Source organism: Manis pentadactyla, chromosome 1, assembly GCF_030020395.1.
Source record: "Manis pentadactyla isolate mManPen7 chromosome 1, mManPen7.hap1, whole genome shotgun sequence".
NCBI classification, from domain to species: Eukaryota; Metazoa; Chordata; class Mammalia; order Pholidota; family Manidae; genus Manis; species Manis pentadactyla.
In genome coordinates this window covers 187156646-187176365 of record NC_080019.1, presented here as the reverse complement: position 1 = coordinate 187176365, position 19720 = coordinate 187156646, and the positions used below count along the sequence as shown (strand labels likewise).

Here is a 19720-nt window from a genome sequence, read left to right as displayed (position 1 = left end):
GGTAGAATCAAGTCATAAGAAGTACACGGTTGAACAAAATGGAACTTGCTGTTTATTGAATTATGCTTGAAAAACTCCAGGGCTATTTTTAATCCTTATTTAATAATATGGCCTGATACCAACTGAAGCTTTTACATGGAGATGAAAAGCTCATTTCCTTGTAAATTCTCACAAGGAATTATTACAGCAAGGGAACGCCTTGTTCTGGAAAGCCTGCTTCATAAAGCAGCCTGTTTTTATATACACTGGTGGTTTACATCCTTGACCAACAGAGTATTCCAGCACCTATAGCGACTCTAAGGGGAAAGAATGCACCAAACGGTAGAACTGGCTTCATGGAGCCCTCCTTCCAATTGCACTGCCCACCATGGGCCCGCTTTAAACCACTCTGTGCCTCTCACCCGCCTTGTCTTTTCCACCACCCAGATTTCACTGGGTTGCAAGAGACAAAAGCTACAAATCTCAGTTACCTATTGCTGAGTAACAACTTACCCCCAAATCTAGCAGCCTAAAGCATCTGTTTTATTACATCTCATGATTTTGTGAGTCAGGAATCCGGACAAGTCTTGACTAGGTAATCCTTCTGTTCCATGTGGCATTAACAAGGGTCACTTAGTGGTGTTCAGCTGGTGGGTGGGCCGGTCTGAGGGGCCCAGGACAGCTTCACATGTTGTCCAGTGCCTTGGCAGGATGGCTGGAAGGCTGGGCTCAGCTGGCACTGTCGAGTGGAGCACCTGCAGGTAGCCTCTCCTGCACGGTGGCCTCCATGGTCCGTAAACAGGCAGAAACCGCACAGCCTTTTATAATGACAACCACGTGGCATCATTCCCACCATACCCTGTGCGTTAGCAAGTAGTCACGAAGGTCAGGCCAGACCCAGAGGGAGGAGAATCGGACCCCACTTCTCAATGGAGGAAGTGTCAGAGAACTTACAGCCATCCCTAATCCACCACATGTATGGTTTCAGGGTGTGCCCAACTGCTCAAGTCATTTTTTTATAGATCCAGGTCTTTACTAACTTGAGTTAGTTTAAGAAAATTTAAGTAGTGCCTAAAAACAATAGAGTGGTTTTTTTTTTTATTCAGTGGCGGGCAGAGCACTGTATCTGCTGTACTTACTGCAGCAGACCTCAGTATCTGGAGAGTGACAGAGAAAACTTACTTTATCGCTGCTGTTTATAACGTAGTCATAACATATTGGTTAAATCAACAGGTAACGGAAGTGTCCCCCTCCAATCTAATATGTTAATACCTCTCAGTTTTCTTAAGCACTGAATTCTGTTTGGAGAGTTAAATGACACAAAGAATCCTTTGAGTGCAACACAAAATTTCATCCAGGCTGACCATTTATGGGAACAGAGTTGAAGACATCCAGCCTGGAGTTCAAACAAAGGGAATAAAGTTAGGGGAGAGATTAAGTCTCTCCAAGATTCTTTGAACTCACCACCTGCAAGCCCTAATGCCAAAGGCATTAAAAATTGTTAATTTTCCTCATTTAGGGAGAAAGCCTGGTGTCCCTGGATTTCCAGACCACTAAGACCTTTATTCTGTGCTGCCTTCAGAGCCCGACAGCTGTGATATGCGCATGTGGCCATCATGCTAAGGGCCCATCAGACCCACTGTGTGCCCTGTTGGGGAGAGAACAATGACTCCCTGCTGCTATCTGTCATCCCCACTCCATGTGGTGGCCAGAGGTGGGCCCGGGGCACCATGCCAGTATGGGGACTCTGAGAGGTGCACAGTGAGGTTCTTCCTACCAGAGCTAAGCTCCCAGGAAGTTTAGGAAAATATAAGCATAAAGCCTTCAGCACAGTGTGTCTGGGCTTTCTGCTCTCCTAACAGTTGGCCACCCTCTCCAATAGGAAGTCCTGCTGGCCAGAGGGCAGAATCCATAGGCTTAGGAAAAGGGATTCAACTGTCTTGCTTCTCCAGTATAGCTCAGAACTTACTCACATATTCAGGAACAAAAGAGAAGCCTGGAACCAGTATCTACTTAATCAGCAGGATGTTGCTTCTCCTTCGGAGGAATAAATGGCTGCTTCTTGAGATGACAAAGATATGTGGAGGGGCTCCCAGACCACGGTTCAAGGCCATTTTTGCGAGTGTACTATGGTTATGGTAATTACATATTATTTAGATTCGCTGTGGTAAGTACAACAGATGCAATGCTCTGACCACCACTGAATAAACAAAAAAGACTCCATTGCTTTTAGGCACTACTTAAATTTTCTTAAACTAACTCAAGTTAGTAAAGACCTGGATCTATAAAAAAATGACTTGAGCAGTTGGGCACACCCTGAAACCATACATGTGGTGGATTAGGGATGGCTGTAAGTTCTCTGACACTTCCTCCATTGAGAAGTGGGGTCCGATTCTCCTCCCTCTGGGTCTGGCCTGACCTTCGTGACTACTTGCTAACGCACAGGGTATGGTGGGAATGATGCCACGTGGTTGTCATTATAAAAGGCTGTGCGGTTTCTGCCTGTTTATGGACCATGGAGGCCACCGTGCAGGAGAGGCTACCTGCAGGTGCTCCACTCGACAGTGCCAGCTGAGCCCAGCCTTCCAGCCATCCTGCCAAGGCACTGGACAATGTGCAAAGCTGTCCTGGGCCCCTCAGACCAGCCCACGCACCAGCTGAATGCCACTGAGTGACATCTGTCACTCTCCCCCAACTTGGTTCTCAACTCTATTCCTTACTATAGTTTTCAACTATAGAAACAGAAAGGCAAAAATGCTTTTTAATATGCACAGTACTTTGATAGTTGTTCAATTACTGTGTTCAGATAAAAGCCAATATCTATAAATATAACATGACTGTGGGGCACTGTTGGTTTAGATGAAAGAATTGATGGGATTATGAAATTTACTTTCTACAAAATGTATCATTAAAAACTGACCACCCAATCCTTTCCTTCCTTTACAGTATCCATCATTCATTTACCCACCCATGTGCACAGCACAGCCTTCCAAACAGAAGGGAGGCAGCAGGAATGCAGAGCCCAATTTGCCATCGATTTAGAGGCCAAATCCCTCCTTTAAGATTGTCACTGCCCAGCCTGCCATCCTGCTCTTCCCAGCTGTCCCAGTGGCTCCCAGGCTTCCCTTCCCCACACCGCATTGTAACAGTTTCCTTCTAGATCACTCCCTAGGCTGAAGGCCCCAGAAAAGCAGGGGTTGCTCACCACTGTTTGTCATTTCTGCACCCTCAGCCCTAAGCACAGTATCTGACATTTGGTGGGTACTCAATACATATGTGCTTTAAATAGCCACTTGGGTCCAAAACACCACTAAGGCAGTTTGAAAGACTGAAAGGGAGCTTTTACTTCCCGCCCCTGTCAAAAGACTCAGCTTTCATGTGGGCAACCAAGCACAGAGGGAAGAGAAACATGGAGCTGCGGGTAGAGGCCACAAACCTAATAAAAATCCAGAATTAGAGAATGTTTTTAATCTGATGATTTCTTGTATTCACGTATAAGATTAGACTTACCCTTGCAGACTGAATAAGCATGTATCAACACAGTGTGTTTCCCCAGAGCTACCCCCTCGGATGCTTCAAAATTATCTCTCCAAACCATCTTGGATATTCGAGTATTTCAGTTCTCCCTCTCTCTAATTACATGTGCTATGCAAGGGCTTCCATGAGATACTGGACCTTGACAAAGAGGATTTGTCATCGCTCTCTATAAATTTTGGTCAATTCTTTCACAAATGGGAGCATAAATAGAACATCTGGTTAGGAGACAACCTCAGAAGCAATATTTTTATAACATGGCATCACACAATGGTTTTTATTTGTGGGAATCAAATTCACTTCAGTAGATAACATGTCAAGATCAAAGAGCCATCGCTCACATTTTCAGATGGAGCAGCGTGGGCATGAAGGGATCCTATCTATGTACTTTAAATTTTGTTTTGAACACCAATTCTTACAACATAAGAAAGAGTTTAGTTTTGAAAGGGCATGTACTTGATAAAATGTAACTGGCTAATTATAAAGAAAGGGAGGAAGGCAAAGACTTGGAATGCCTCATCCCTAAGGACTTCAGAAGTTATAGAACATAAAGTAAAACAGAGCATTTAAAGATTCCAGTAAACAAAGCTGAGATTCTAAGAATGCTGTCACAGCCGATGTATTGTTTTGTGAGGATCAAGTGCAAGAAATTACTATGATAAAATTACTTTCATATAAATAGTCAAAACAGTCCCACAAAAATATATGCAACTCCTGTGACAGACAATGGTCTGCTTTCCTTAATATACAAATCAGGTTGAATAAGGTCAAAAGGCCATTTGAAAACTGGGCAAAGGCCATAAGCAACCAGCTCACAGATACCAATAGTTTTTAAATATAGAAAAGTGTATTCAGTGGTCTCACACACACAAAAAGAGATATGAATTAAATGATAATAGACACCATTTTTCATCTCTCAGATTCAAAACTTTGGTAATATCCTGAGTAGGGCAAGTTGAGGAAATAAACATGGCATTCACATAGTCTCCTGAGAGCATTATTTGGCATAACCTCTTTAAAAAGGAAATTTGGTAAAGGTAATCAAAATCTCAAACATGCACATCCTTTCCCCCAGCAATAACATTTCTAAGAATTTAGCTTCCATATATGATTGTTATCCATGAAGGGATAGTCACCAAGACATGGTTTAACATATTCCTAAGAGGAAACTACCTAACACTTCATCTACAGAGGACTGTTGTAGAGAACATCCATCATTCAAGGACTGTGAACTTTTTAACATGCCAACAGAAATGAGTCAGCCACCAGGAGCAGCTCCCTCAGCCCCACTCAGTCCTTCAGATGAGACCACAACTCTGGCCGATGTCTTGACTGCAACCACCCAACTAAACTGCTCCCAAATTTATGACACAAAGAAACTGTCAATAACAATTGCTTGCCTTTGTAAGGTGCTAAGTCCTAAGAGTAGTTTGTTACACAGCAATGGATGAACTAATGGGGTGAGGATACTTATATATATGCTTGAATACACCCAGAATACCTCTGGGAAGATTATGTGTCTACCAAGGAAAAAACTGAGAGACTGGGGCTTGAGGGCAGAAGAAGACTGACTTTTCATTGTATTGTATCTTTTTATATGTATAAATTTTTAATTATCCAAATGTCTTACCTTTTTAAAAAAACCAGTAAGTACATTTTATAAAAGAATCTCATGGACTACATGAATAACCAAACTGAATAAATATATTTAATCTCTATTTTATTTCAATCTTAACTAAATCAAGATTATGGACTTCTCAGGAAAAAAAAACATTTCTAACAATACATGCAAGATGTTTAGTGTTTTAAATGCTTCTTAACTGTGAAAGACACTGCTGATTCTTCACTTAACAGCTATTCCTCTTCTTCTTTGCTAAATGAAACTTCAATTTTGTGCTGATGGCAATGTATCTAGCCCCAGATAATCAATCAAAGTAGATTTAAGCTTGGGTTTAGCCATCTTGCTAATATGTAGGGTTTTTTTCCTTAAAGGTCCCAATAGTAAATATTTTAGGCTTGTGGACTCCAGCTAAAGAAGGAATAGAATTCTACCTCCCTATGAGAAAAAGAATGGGTTGTCAAAAAATATGTTGATAGATTTAGAAGCTGTCTATATTGCAGTGGAAATATCTTCCTCTGTGTCATACCCAAATACAGAGCCTAGTTTATGAATCAGCATTCTGTCAGAAAAAAATGAAGCAGAGAAAATTCATGATGAAAACTGAGTTTAGATTTAACCATCCACCTTCCCAACCCTCAGAGAAAACTTTCCTTTCCTGAATATCACAGCAGCTCAAAGTATAGCTAGAGCACGGCCAGCCTATTTTCAAAACTTTGAAGAATTTGTACAGGGATTATCAGAGGGTCCCACTCTCTGTGTCTCCCCAAAACTGATAAAACTTGAGTGACTTCCACTATATCTGCACGTCCTCCTGCTAGGTCCTCCTGTGGCCTCCTATGCATGCTTGCTCCCTCCTTGCCTTCCTTCCAGCATTACTTGTGTACTTGTCAGGTAACAGACCGTGTGCTGGGGGCTGGGAGAATAACAGTGAGCACAGGTTATGTGGCCCCTGCTACTGCAAGCTTGCAGCCCAGTGGAGAGGTTCCACACACTTGATGAAACCAGGGCTCAAGCTCCATCTTCCGTACTAGATCGTGAGCCCCGTGAGGCTAGGGACCCTGTCAGTCTTGCTTGACATTGTCTCCAGACTCAAGCAAAGTGCCTGACACATAGTAGGTGAAAAACGCAATGCACCAAGTTAACAAATATGATCCACCTGAAACTAAAGCATGGCTCAGAGCTTGGATTCGGACATTCCTTTAAAGCCTAGGTTTGGTTTTCCTATGCACAGTTGACCTTTGAATAACACGGCTTTGAAAGGCACAGGTCCATTTATATGTGGATTATTTTTCAACAAATATATTAGAGAATGTTGAGGGGATTTGTGACAATTTCAAAATTTTTTTTCTTTTCTCCAGTTTACTTTGTTGTAAGATAACATACAAAATATTTAATTGACTACGTCATCAGTAAGGCTTCTGGACAACAGTAGGCTATTAGCAGTTAAGTTTTGGGGGAGTCAACAGTCACATGTGGATTTTCAGCTGCATGGGGCTCAGCGCCTCTATGCTGTTTGTTCAACGGCCAAGTGTACATGAAACAAAAGGGGAAGTGTGCGTGCTTGAAGAACCCAGTGTGGTGTCCCCGGAGGTGTCTTGCAGATCTTCAGATACCCAAGGAGGTAGGATTCCTAAGTGAGCCTAGTGGAGAAGAGCCGGCCACGCGAATCTGAGGGTGTGAAGGAGAGCGGGTGTGAGGAGGAGGAGGAGCTGAGGGTGAAGCACAGTCGCTCACTTACTTTCTCAATTCCTGGGCACCCCTGGGTACCAACAGGCCAGCCCAGACCGGGGCTGTGGCATGTGTGCACACCGCAGGGCAGAGCTACAGGTACCCGTGGTCCCGAGGGGACTCCAGCATCGTGGAGCCCTGCTCCCGAGGTGTGTCCACAGAGGAGGTGGCTCTGGCCCTGTCAGAAAGGACACGACTGGGATGGCAGGGAACAGGACTATGTCCAGCTTTTCACTAGACGAGACATCTGGACCCAACTGTCTATGCCTCCAGCTGTTCCCTGTCATTACCAACGAGCACTGATGGAGGGTCTCCGCAAGCCGGCTGCAGTGCTGGGCAGTGAGGCTGTGACATGGGACGGGGATTACAACAGGGACCTCACTCAGTGTGGTGAGAGTGAGCAGCATGCACAGTGCGTGGGGTGGGGGGACACTTGTGCACACCCACGTCAGAGGTCAGCAAAACATGATGTTCTACCTCAGTTTCCACCCCAACTAACTCTGTACTTATTTCATAAGTGTAATTTGTAAGCAAGCTGTGTAAGACACTCAGAAAACAAATGGCAAAAATGTCCTCTTTTGGGAGGAGAATTAAAATCATAGACATCCATCTTTGCTCGTTTCCCTTCAGAACACACAGTCCACACACAGTTGTGAAAACAACATCTCCCTTTCAAGGTCCTCAGAGAACAAGCCCCACAGAACAGGTCTCAATATGCTCTCTCCTGACAGAAGCCCGAGTGCAGAGCCCGAGCCTCCTGGTCTACCAGGAGTCAGTCAGATGCTGCTCCCAGCATCTCCCCAGCCACCTCCCATCCTGCCATGGCCATGAGATGTGGCGATGCTTCGTGGCTCCATTCATGTACTTACTTATTTGGGGAGGCATTTCCAGGTGGCAATGCTTATTCAAAGGCCATGTCTTCCCTGAATTTTACTTTGTTATATCACCAGTTTAATCGCTCTGGAGAACCCAAATATGATAGCAAATGCAAGTGCTTGAGCTGCACCTGAATAGTTAAATACATGGTCTCCAAAACCTAATTTAAGAAATTCTGAGACTCTGGCCCAGATTATTCACTGCTCACATTGAGGTTTGTTTAAGTCATGTGATATTTACTAGAAAATCCATATCTCGGACTGTCCCACCCCAGAACCTGCCTCAAAGTACACATGCTGGATTAGAAGAACCACATCTGTAAGCGAGATTTCCTCAGTGACTAAATCCTGCAGGCGCTGAAGTCCTTACTTTAACCTCTATTAGTCTTCCGTCTGCCATATGTTATTATGATGTTGGTATGTTATTATGTTGGTATCCGTTGTTGTTATGAGTAAAGAAGAAAAGACTCTATGTCACTAACTATATTGCAGGGTTACCCTATAATTTGATGACAAATAATTAACACTTCTTCGACAAAACACTTCTCTTGAAAAAAACTAAACTGAACATAAGCATGATTAGCAATTAATTTACCATACAATAATTTATGGGAGCTTTCCATGGCCTGTTCTACCTGCTCATGGCTCCTGTACAATAATACATTCTTACACACTTACAGAATAAAATTAAATGAGAAATTAATAAGATGATGACTCTCACAAAGATGGAGAATATAAACCACCAGGTGGCTAAAGCTAGAAGATTTTATCATTACATGTTATTGGGTCATATGTCATAACTTTCTGGCATATTTGCAACCAATATATTTATTTTTAAAAACAGGAAGAAATGTAAAAGTTAGAGATTCACAAGTAGAATATGGGCTCATTCATTGAAAACTCTGTTTCCTAGGCTCTAACATAAAAGTTCAGGGAATGCTTGGAAGAACATCTGTGAACTTTACACTCCAGCAATGGCACAGAAAACCCTCCATGACACACTTGCCTTGACAGGCTCACAAACAGCAGGAGGTCAGATGTCCACTATGGAACGCAGAGTCCAAAGAAGGGACCAAAAAAGGCTAAATCTGGCAAAGAAATCTTATTTTGACCTAATCTAAGGATTTTAAATCAAGGATTACAAACTCAGAAGATATAACAGTCTAAAGGGTTTTTGCTTGATTTTGCTTTGGAGTCTCTTGTTTTTAATGAGAATGGTTAGTAGGGCAAGAAGAAAGTGAGATGCCTTAACAATCCTCAAGGCACATCTCAGTGACCCTCAGAAGTTGTAGCATGCAGTAGCTGCTTAAAAACTAAGCTCACTGTTTGGAGATCTCTTTGTTCCCTTAAAGAAAAAAAAAATTAACTGATTGCAAAGCCAATCATCAAAGTAGAACATTCTGGAGAAGCTGTCCATGATAGGCCCGTGGCTTCTGCCTACACAAACCATTCCCAAGCAACACGTGAGAAAACAACTTGTTTTTACTCTTCATAACATTCTTATCCCCAGAGAATGGGGATAAGTAGGTACCCAAAGGGATTTGCCTTAAAAAAAAAAATGGCAGGGATGGAATGGGAGAGGGATTGTTTCTCAAAGTCTGAGGGAGCCGAGCAAATATAATAATAAAAACTCACATTTATACTATGCTTATTTCTAGGTACTCTTTGAAGTGCTTTATAAAATCTAATTTTTGAATCCTCACAACAACCTCATGGGATAGGTACTATTGTTGTCCCCATTTTATCCATAAACAACAAAGGCACAGAGAGGTTAAATAAGTTTCCCATAGTCACACAGCAAGAAAGTAACAGACCAGATTTTTATCCCAGACCCACTGGCTCTAAAGCCCATGCTACTGATCAACCTGGTATGCTACTCAGGCAGGCAGCCACCATTCAAACTTTCATCACATTCCAGATCAGTGCTTCACATTAAAGATATAAGATGAATTCCCAAAGCAAAGGGAAGAGATAAAGTGTATGCATGGAGCTTCAACAGAGGGAACATGGGACCCCAACCGGGTTTGGAAAAGGTTTTCCAGAGGAGGTGATGCCTGTGCTGAATCTTGGGCATATAGCAGATAACCAGGCAGGGGGGCAGGGAAAGGGGCATGTGAGGAGAAACTCAATTCAGGCAGAGGGCACAGCACCTCATGCAAAACTTCAAGACAGGTAGGAATGTGGTTCTCTCACTGAGCAGTAGCAGGCCGGTGCAGATGGCTAAGTAGGAACGCCAGGCGATACCAGGGGGCAAGAGCACCGTGAAGGGCCTTATGGCCTGGCAAAGAGTGTGGATTTATCTGAAGTCCTGCAGTAAACAACTGAAGGATTTTACACACACACACATAAGAAAAAGATCATATTTTTCTCTCTACTTCACGGTCTATCACAAATGCACTGGACTGGAGGGATCCCAGAATGGAAGCAGAAAAATGAGTCAGGAAGCTGTTACTGTATTTCAAAACTGTAACAAGAGGCTGGAACCATGCAGCCCTGGCACCAGAGCAAAGAGAAATTTCTTAAGCCAAGGGGCAGATCTGGGGCACACACAGCACCATTCAGCTCTCCTCCACCCCTAGCTTCCTGGGGACTCTGGGCTTCCAGCGGCCTTCCCACAGCTGTGCCCACAAGTTCTGTCCCAATGTAATCTTAAAATATCCCAGTGTCTCTTTAAAAATTACTCAAAACAGCACTTTCTCACTAGGCAAGAAACCCCCGGCCACTCAAACAGTTCTTGAAATTCTGATATTAATCACTTTGGGAACATTTCTTTTTCCTTATGAGAATTTGCTTACATTTCAGTCAAGGAGGTTTAGGCCCCAACTGGCTTCTGTAAGCTTGAAAGTATTTTGGAAGGATTACAATTCAGTGTGCAATGCGCATTCTTGACCTTATTATCTGCCATTTTCCTGGCCTGGCCAAAGGTCTTCAGAAAGGGCTTTTGTAACAAAGATCCTCGTGTGAGATGCTTTGGTACCTTGTCCTTTAATTTTTGATGCCTTGTTAAACTCAAAACTTCCTCAGTTGTGTCTTTACAGATTCTTTAACCAAATCACTACTCTCTGCCCATTTGAAGTAAGTTTGAAAATGTGACATAAAGGCAGGTGATGTGCAAGTCACCAGGACCTTGTATTCTTCCAAAATAAATGTTAAAATGTTCAGTAAGTATTGTAATATTTAAATGAATTTCCACTCTGCTCCCAAATACATCTTACAGATTCTGCCTTTTTGGAGCTGAACACACTGGCCAGCTCTAGGCTTCTGGGATTTCAGTCCTGGGAATATGTCTCACGTTATGAGCTATCTGTTTGCATTTTTTCACTTTAAGTATTAGAGGTTCCTTTAATGGAAATTGCATCAAACATAAGTAGGGTCTGTCGCTTTTTTTTTTAAGTTGATCCCTTAATAACCTCCTGACTAGAAGGGCAAGTTTAGGATTTTCAGGACAAAGGACAGTAGGATGCAGAACCTGAGTCCCCACTTCCCGCAGTCCCTACCCCACTGCTTTGTTTCCAAACCATCACGCCCTCCCCAAAAGGCTCCTTTAACAATTCTCCCTGAAAATCAGGCTGGCCCCCTCCCGGTTACGAACAGAAGTGACAATCAGGACACGGAGGGCGCCCTCCCTTAGCGTCTGGGATCTGAGAGGCCAAGCTTAAGTTGGGAGGGACGCCCTAAGCGTTGGGGGAATCGCGATTTACCTTCACGAAGAGGGTGATGTCGTGCTCCTGCCCCGAGGTCCCCTCCTCAGACGCCTCGCCATCCTCCCCGCGGCCATTCACCCGCGCTGTCTCCTCGCCACCCTCGGAGCTGCCCTCCTCCAGCAGGTGGTTGCTGAGCTCGGCCTCTGGCTCCTGGGCTTCGGTCGGCGAGGCTGCCTCGGCATCCGTGCTGCCGTCGGGGAGCTCCTCCTGGCCCCCGGCTGCGGCCTGCTCGCCTGGCCCCTCCGGGCTGCTCTCTCGCCTCGCCCCCTCTGCCTTCTCCATCTCCTCCTGGGGCGCACCCCGCTCCCCGTCCTTGCCAGCTTCTGCCCTCGCGTCCCCAGCGGCCACTTCCTCGGACTCCTCGCCCCCCGGGACCTCCGCCTCCTCTTCCTCCGGGACTCCCGCCTCCTCCTCCGAGGCGCCCGCAGCAGCACCCCGAGGCTCCCCCGCAAGCCCCGCAGGACTGCCGCCCTCACCCTCCTCCTCTCCGGCCTCGATCGCCTCCGCCTGGTCCCCGGGGCTCCGGTCCCCTCGGTCCTGAGGCCCGCCCTCGACCCCGGGCACCCCTCCCGCCGGTCCCCCGCCGTCCATGCTGGCCCCCAGCGCCCTGGGCGCACTGCCTCCCGCTGCCTCCGCTCCGCGCTCCGCCTCCTCCTTCGCCTCGGGGACCGCGGGGTTCCCGGGTTCCCCCTGAGCCTCCGCGGGGACCTCACCCTGCCCGCCGAGCCCGGGGTTCGCCTCCTTCTCCGCCTGGGAGGCCCCGGCCCCCGCCTCGCCCTGCGCCGCCCCCGCGCCCCGCGGCTCGGCCCCGGGGCTGCTGTCCGCGCCCAGCGCCTGCTCGCCGGCGCTCCCTCCATCCGGCGCGGCGCCTTCTCGCCCCCTCACCGCCGCCGCCGTCGGGGCTGCGCCCGCCCCCTCGCCCCCCGACGCCGCCGCAGCGCCCTCGCCGGCCTCCTCCCCGTCTGCCTCCCGGCCGGGGGCCTCCAGCTCGCCCGGTCCTGCTGCCATGAGCGCAAGGGACTCGGGCAGCCCCAGGGCCCCAGGGGCGCCCCGCTCCGGCTCCGCGGGCTCGGCCATGACCGCAGATCCCTGTTCCTGATCGGAGACCCTTCTTAGACGCTGGGGAGGGGGACGCTGTGCGGGGGACCCCTGCGCCCCTCCGAGAGAACGCCCGCTCGGAGCTCGGAGCTGGACGCGGGGGACGAAACCCGCTCGGCCCCAGACGCTGCGCCCCTTCTCCCCTCTCGCTCGCGCTGCTGCCCGGTTTCGCGTCTGCTTCCCACCTGGACTCTAATTCCGACCCGCGCTCCCTGGAGGCTCTGGCCTCGGACGTGCAGTGAGCTGCTGGGAGGGTCGCTCCTCTCCCGCACCCGTTGAAGTTCCTGGCCTGCCGGCCTGCGGCTAACCAGGAGTCCTCGGTGCCAACTCCATCCCCCTGGGGCCTGGGCGGGGTTTGCTCCCCTGCTCTCCCCCTGTTTGGGTGGCCTGGGAGCCTGGCCAATGACAGCCTTTCTTGTGGCCTTTGTGGATTTCAGTGAAAAGATCCTGGTTCTACTGGCCGCTTGGCTGTTTCTGGAACAGCTTCAAGTCCCAGAGTCATTTAAATCACCCCCAAACACACACCTGGACACTCATACCTAATCCCCACCTTGCCCCAGGAGCCAAATGTTAGGCTTCTCTGCTGGCACCCAACTGCAGATGCCCATGTGGCTTGTCCACGTCCAAGAGCAAGGGTGGGAAATCCTGGAAGAAAGATTGCCGTGCCACCACCTTCCAATATTTGCAGGGCCCTCCTGATAAGCTCCGGAGGCCTCGGTATAGAAGAGCAGCCAGTTGAGGTGCTCTGGCCAGAAATGGGCTCTGGGGTGCATGCTGGGGGGGCCCTCTCTGCCCTCAGGACAAGGACTGGGGATCCTGCACTGGGAGGAGGCTAACTTACATCTTCCTGGTTCCTAAAGATTCTAAGAATCTGTTTATCTTGCAAATTTTCCCAGATTTTTTAACCCCACCACTAATGCTTCAGTCTCAAAGTTATGTGTAAAGGGCTTGGGGAGCTCAGGGTGAGGAAATGAAAATACAAGATTTGAAGGAAGGGAACTGTGGAATTCTCTGGGTTAGGAATCTTTCAGGATCGCACACTGGACACCTAGAAGAGTAAGTTATGATGAAAATTATATAGTAAGTTTGTTATGAGCCAGGCTGGGTCTGGTGGTTACAGTGAGCAACTTGCCCAGGATGGCACAGTCTGTGGAGCAGGGACTCCAGCTCAAGACTGATTTGTCGGGCTCTAATGGCTTCATACTGCCCTCAGACACATTAGCCTGTCATGTCCACAGAGGGCTGGCTCCGTTATCCCTACAAGATCAGGACATCTTTGATATAACTTGGAGTCGCACATATGATCAACCATCAGGATGTCTCCTAATTCCCATTGCCCATCACTGATGAGTGACAAGACAGGAACCCAGTGCCACCCGATTCATGCTACCTCTCTCCAAAGCTGTACAAGCCAGATCCTTTGTCACCACAAAGCAATGTCTCCTCAGAGCGCAGCATTCACACACACGAGCTAGACAGCCGCTTCAGACACAGATCCTGCTCTGTGTCTCCTAGAATAGGAATCCTGCGGCATTCACAAGGCAAGAAAACAGCCAGCAGCCCTGTGTCTTAAGGAAGGATGGGGCCTGCACATTCAGCCCCAGGCAGCAAACAGAGTACAGGATTATAGTCCCTTATCCAAACCCTGTGAGGCCAGATGTGTTTCAGAAAACAATTCTTAGAAAGATGACTGAGTGCTCACAGTGGATATTACATAACTGAGCACAGCACCCTGTTATCAAACACATTCGTGTTTCTGCAGTGACACAGATGGCCATTCACATTAGATGGAATATGTAAAAACCATACATAGCTTCAGGGCCACCAATTCAAGTTCACCGCCCACTGAGTTCCGGTCAGTCTGGTTTTGCTTCCAGATGGGTTCCCCCCAAAGGCTTGCAGTTTTCAGAGCTTTCTGGATTTCAGAATGTGTATGATGGACTGTGGTCCTGTGACCCATTGAGGGGCTCTTGGATTATTTGGTTGGAAACATCCGAAATGAGTTACATCTATAAGTTTGTTCTTAATAACAAACCAACTGTTTCCAAGGCTTTCACTTTAAAGGCACATACTTAAGTAAGTAATAATATTCTGTAAACTTCAGCTAGGGCAAAGCTGATAGAAATATCCTAGTTCTAGGAAGGTTGGCACCTCTAGAAAAACTTCTTTTGAATCGAGACAAGAAATGACTAACCAATGAATGAAGACAGTACAGTTGACTGGCTGACTGAGAACTGGCCCCAGTGTCCTTGTAGAAAAACCACCCTAATAAACTCTATTCTGTTCTAGTCACCAATCCCGAATATCACTGTTTTATTCTATTGGATTTGGATTTATTCTTTTATACTGTTTGGATTCACTTATTCACATCAACATTGACTCTCAAAATAACATCATGCCCTCTGGAGAATGAAGGGTCTTTCACTTTTTAATGACAGTCCTACTAAACAACTTTAAAATTTTTCTATCATATGATTCTGCAAATGTATTTGATTTTCTGTAATTAAAAAAAATGCATTATTTTAAAATGAATAGAGGCTCAGCTGAAAATTGGAAAGACAGAAAATAAGAGAGTTCTTTACGTTTTCTTGTTTTTGTTTTTTTTTGTAATCCCAGTCCTCACAATACTTTCTCCATTTTTTGAGAGAGAGAAAGAGGCAGAGACAGAGAGGAAGAGAGTAATGAAAAAAAGAGAGAGAGAGACACTGGACACACAGCAATGAACAAGACTGAGAAGGTCCTTTCCTTCACAGGATTTGGGGTACAGCAAAAATAAATAAGTAAGAAGTTAAGCTAGATGCCTTTGGATAATGTTAAGCTTTTTATAGACATACACACCCATGCATTCACACACATGCACATACTGAAAATCTTCACTCCTTTCTCTCACAACCCACATCCAGCCTGCAACCTCCCAGTTATTCCTATTGTCTCCACTTCTTAAAACATATCCCAAACCCAGCCTCTTCTCTCTACCCTCATTGCTTCCTTGCTGGTCCAAGCTACCATGGCATCCTGAATGGTCCCCCTGCTTATCCCTGACCCTTGTACAGTCTGTTTTCCATCCCACAGCTGATCCCTTTTGGGCTTGAAACCTTTCAAAAGCTTCCTGTCTCACACTAATAAAAAGTCAAGTTCTTACACATCAAGTATGAGGTCCTATGACGTCAGGTACCCCCATCTCTTTCTGGCCTCATAGGCTCCTTACACACCTGCCTCTCTGCTGTTCCTAGAACCTGCTGGGCATTCCTCTGCCTGCATGCTCCCTATGTCCCTGTAGCTTGCCCCTTACCTTGTTGAGGTTGTTTGTAAACTATTTTCTCTAAGCATCCTAATTTTATATTATTTATTTTTATGGTGATAACACCTAAGATCTCCCCTCTGAAAATATGCAATATGATATCCAGTAGTACAGTCACATTATTATACATTAGATCTCCTTCTTGCATAACTGACACTTTGTACTCTTGACCAACATCTCCCATTTCCCTCTTCCCTGAGCCCTTGATAACAACCATTCTGCTCTTTCTGTGAGTTGGACTATTTTAGATTCTACATGTAAGAGAGACCATGCACTATTTATCTTTCTGTGTCTGGCTTATTTCACAGAGCGTAATGCCCTCCAGGTTCATCCACATTGTCACAAATGGCAGGATTCTCTTCCTTTTTAAGGCTTAATATTCCAGAGTAGTATGTGCCACATTTTCTTTATCCATTCATCAATCAAAAGACATTTAGATTATTCCCATATCTTGACTATTGTGAGTAATGCCACAATGAACTTAGATAAGCACCCTATTTTAAAACACAATTCCTGTTCCCTCTCACCCTTTTCCGCCTTTTTTTCTCATAGCAGTTATTTCCATATCAAACCTACTATACTCTGCTTATGGATTATGTATCTCTCCCACCCTACCCCACTACGATGCTGGTTCCATGAAACCAGAGGTTTTGTCACTGCCTAGACCAGGACTGGGCGCCTGGTAGAAGCTCGATATTCGCTGGATGAGTGAATACAGGCATGCTTTCATAAACATACACATCAACCGGGAGCCAGTTTTCAAAAATCACTTTTCCCAGTTGGTTTTATACTTTGGGGGACAAGCTAATGTCACAAGACACACTGTTCACAGAAATTCTTATCTACTGACATTGGTGAATACTTCAGCAAATACTTTTAATTATTAGCAAAGGCCAGGTCAGTCCATATAAAGGAACGTAAGAGGAAATACCAAATAGAGTTGTGAAGGTCACAGTGAAGTCACTGAGAGATTTGCGCAGTGTTAACTAGGCAGCCAGCACCAGATTAGCTATTTAAATACCAAGGACGGTTAAACAGAGGTAACGTATTCAGGGATGGGAGGTGAGAGGCAAAAGTGTTGCTGGTTAAGTCACTTTCAGTAATCATAGACTTTCCCACCACCTATTATGAGGAAACATGGAGCAGGTTAACTCAAGGCTTATGGAGAAAACCTCAAAGGTTTGTAAACCATAGAAAGGTTTGTTGTGTTGCTATTTTCTGAAACAAACACTCATTTCCACAGAGATTCCCTCTTTCTTTAGTGGGTCTCTGCACATGTCAGAAAAACCCTTGGAATTATGGTGTATCTGTAACAGTCAGACCACAGGATGCGCTTACAGCCAATCGGAAGTCCTCCATGCACTGATTTCTCTTCAAACAGCTCTTCCTCCTACCCAATAAAAGCCCCAAACCTACCTTCATCTGCCTGGCTTTGGGTGGTTATCTGTATAGACGTATTGCAGTTAAAAAACAAACAAACAAAAAAAGGGTGGGTTTGGGGGGTAGATATTACTGCAGAAGAGCCCTAAATAGGAGGCAGGGATTGAGGCATATGGGTAGAGCATGTAGCGAATCAATGAAAACATTACACAAACCAGCACAAATAATGCCACTGTGAAATGGGTGGCTTCTCAGGACACAGTGCCTGGCTTAACTCCCACTTTATCTTATATTAACTGTGTCATCTTGACTAAATGTTTCATCTAGAACAGTGGGCATTATCATAGGACCATGGTCAGAGTGATTTCTAAATCTGAAAATGTGTGCATCCTAATGAACACAATGCTTGTTGCTGTCAGCACTGCCACCTCATTGTTGGTATTGTCCTGCAGGACAGAGCCGTCACTGGTCGGACGGTGAATTAGAGCCCTGGAGGGCCAGGGAGAGCTCGCGTGACCCTTGGTACCCCCTAGCCTGTGACAGTCTGGGTTATGCCTGCTGTCTCAGCAGCACAATCCTAAGAGCTTCCCCTGGCACTCCCAAAAAGCATCCAGGTTTGGACATTGAATCATAGGGTCACCCTACCATGAACTCATCCAGCTAGTGGGAGTTTTTTCTGTTTTCTTCCCACATGATCATGCGCTGTGCTCCAAACAAAGTAGATCTTGAACAAATGCTTGTTGGATGATAGAAGCAATTTTTTAAAAAGAGAAGAAGGGGGAGGAGAGGGGGAGCAGGAGTGGAGGGGAACCTTCTGAAATGTCAGTACAATCCATTTGCTGAAAGTCTTTCAGGAAAGGCAGCCCATGTCTGGAAGAGAAAGATGAAAGAGTGTTGTGAGTGCGGTTAGCCGGGCAGGAAGAGGGCCTGGAGAGTATGTAGCCCTCCTGCCAGGCTGACTCCTGGGCTCCTGGAAACTGCAGTTTGAGCCTCTTATTCTCACATCACCTTCTGACACCAGGAGCAGCAGTAACAATCCTGCTCAAGACAGAAACAATGCTAAAACTTAAGACTGAAAGCCAGTTTTAAACCTTCCGCCTCAATCTGTAAAGTTTTTCTGAGCATTCTGGTATGTTTCTAACTGTCCCTACAGTCCCCCAGAATCCTGAAATCTATGGCGATGGGTGCTGAGCTGACGAAACAGACCTGTGGCCACATGTTTGAGCAGCAGGTTTCAAACGGGGGCAGTTTTGCCCTTTGTGGGACATTTGGCAATGTCTGGACACATTTTTGGTTCTCATCACTGGAAGGTGCTACTGGCATCTACAGGGTTGAGCTTAGGGATGCCGCTAAACCTCCTGAAACACGCAGGACAGCCCCACACAACAAGGAATTAACCAGACTATGATGTCAATCGTTGTGTTAGAGGGAGGCCAGCATCCTGCCAGCCCCCTATTACAGGATCTTCCATCGAAATTCCTTAGTCCAACATGTTGGTCTTCCCAGGAGCTTGCAGCAGTAGATGATGGGGGACCGTGTTTTGTTGGGGGTGGATGTCACCCCTTAAAACATCTCCTGCAGATTACTAATGAGCATTGATGAGAAGCTCTTCGGGATGAGAGAGAAATAATGAGATTTGCATCTAGAAGTCTAGGCTCAAATCCTACTGCTGCTGCTTCCCAGCTGTGTTATATTGTGCAGCCACTTGGTGATAAGCCTACGGCACTGGGTTCCTCTGTGCACTGAAAGTGTTTTGTAAGCTATGAAATTTCTGTACAACCACCAAGTAATATTATTAATTTGACTTTCTGGTAATGGCTCTTCCTGTTGTTTTTCATTGCCCAGATGCTGGAATTGACCTCAGTCTTCTATAAAACAGAATATTTACCTAAAATATTAATCCCTTGACACTTGTAAAAAAAACCAGCTTTCATGGTCCTGGGCATCCAGTGACATACAAAGCTTTAGAAAAATTTGATTTCCTAAACTTCCATTACTTACAAGAAACACAGGAAAAATTTCCATCAGAATGATAAGCATGGAGCTGAAGAGAAAGGATGGTGCTAGAGCATGTCTGGTCCCTGCATACCCAGAACATACCTCTCACCCAGCAGGAGCTAGGTAAACTCTGAGTGGCCAGGAGGAGCATAAGCTGGCTACTGTAAGACTTCCCAGTCCTTTGTTTTTATCATTCTACCTGTAACTACAAGTCCATGAAAAAGTAGGCACCACATCTCAAAATTAAGTTATCATCTCTATATGATATAGTCATGAAATTGTCATCTAGAAAAAGCATGTCCATTTACTCACAGAATTGAGACCTATTATTCATCATCCACCCACATCTAATCCATCCTTCTATCCATTCTATCTATCCCATCCATCATCCATCCATTATCCATCCATCCATCCCACCCATCCATCCATCCCATCCATTCATCCCACCCATCAATCAACCAACCATCCCATCCATCCCACCATCTACCATCCATCCATCCAT

General features: G+C 45.8%; 1 protein-coding gene across 2 annotated transcripts in view; it reads right to left on the bottom strand.

The window, feature by feature from the left end:
* CLIC6 (chloride intracellular channel 6) overlaps positions 1-12890 on the bottom strand; it is a 41277-nt gene extending 28387 nt beyond the window's left edge. Inside the window, exon 1 of one of the 2 annotated variants that reach the window (XM_057504327.1) lies at positions 12725-12890. Coding sequence is in view for 1 of the 2 variants with exons in the window: in XM_036880265.2 (XP_036736160.2) it covers positions 11439-12518 (1080 nt within the window). In the remaining variant the exon portion in view is untranslated. Of the gene's footprint in view, positions 1-11438 lie in introns of both variants that reach the window. The other variant, XM_036880265.2, reaches the window with a different exon arrangement.
* Positions 12891-19720: the final 6830 nt, after the last annotated feature.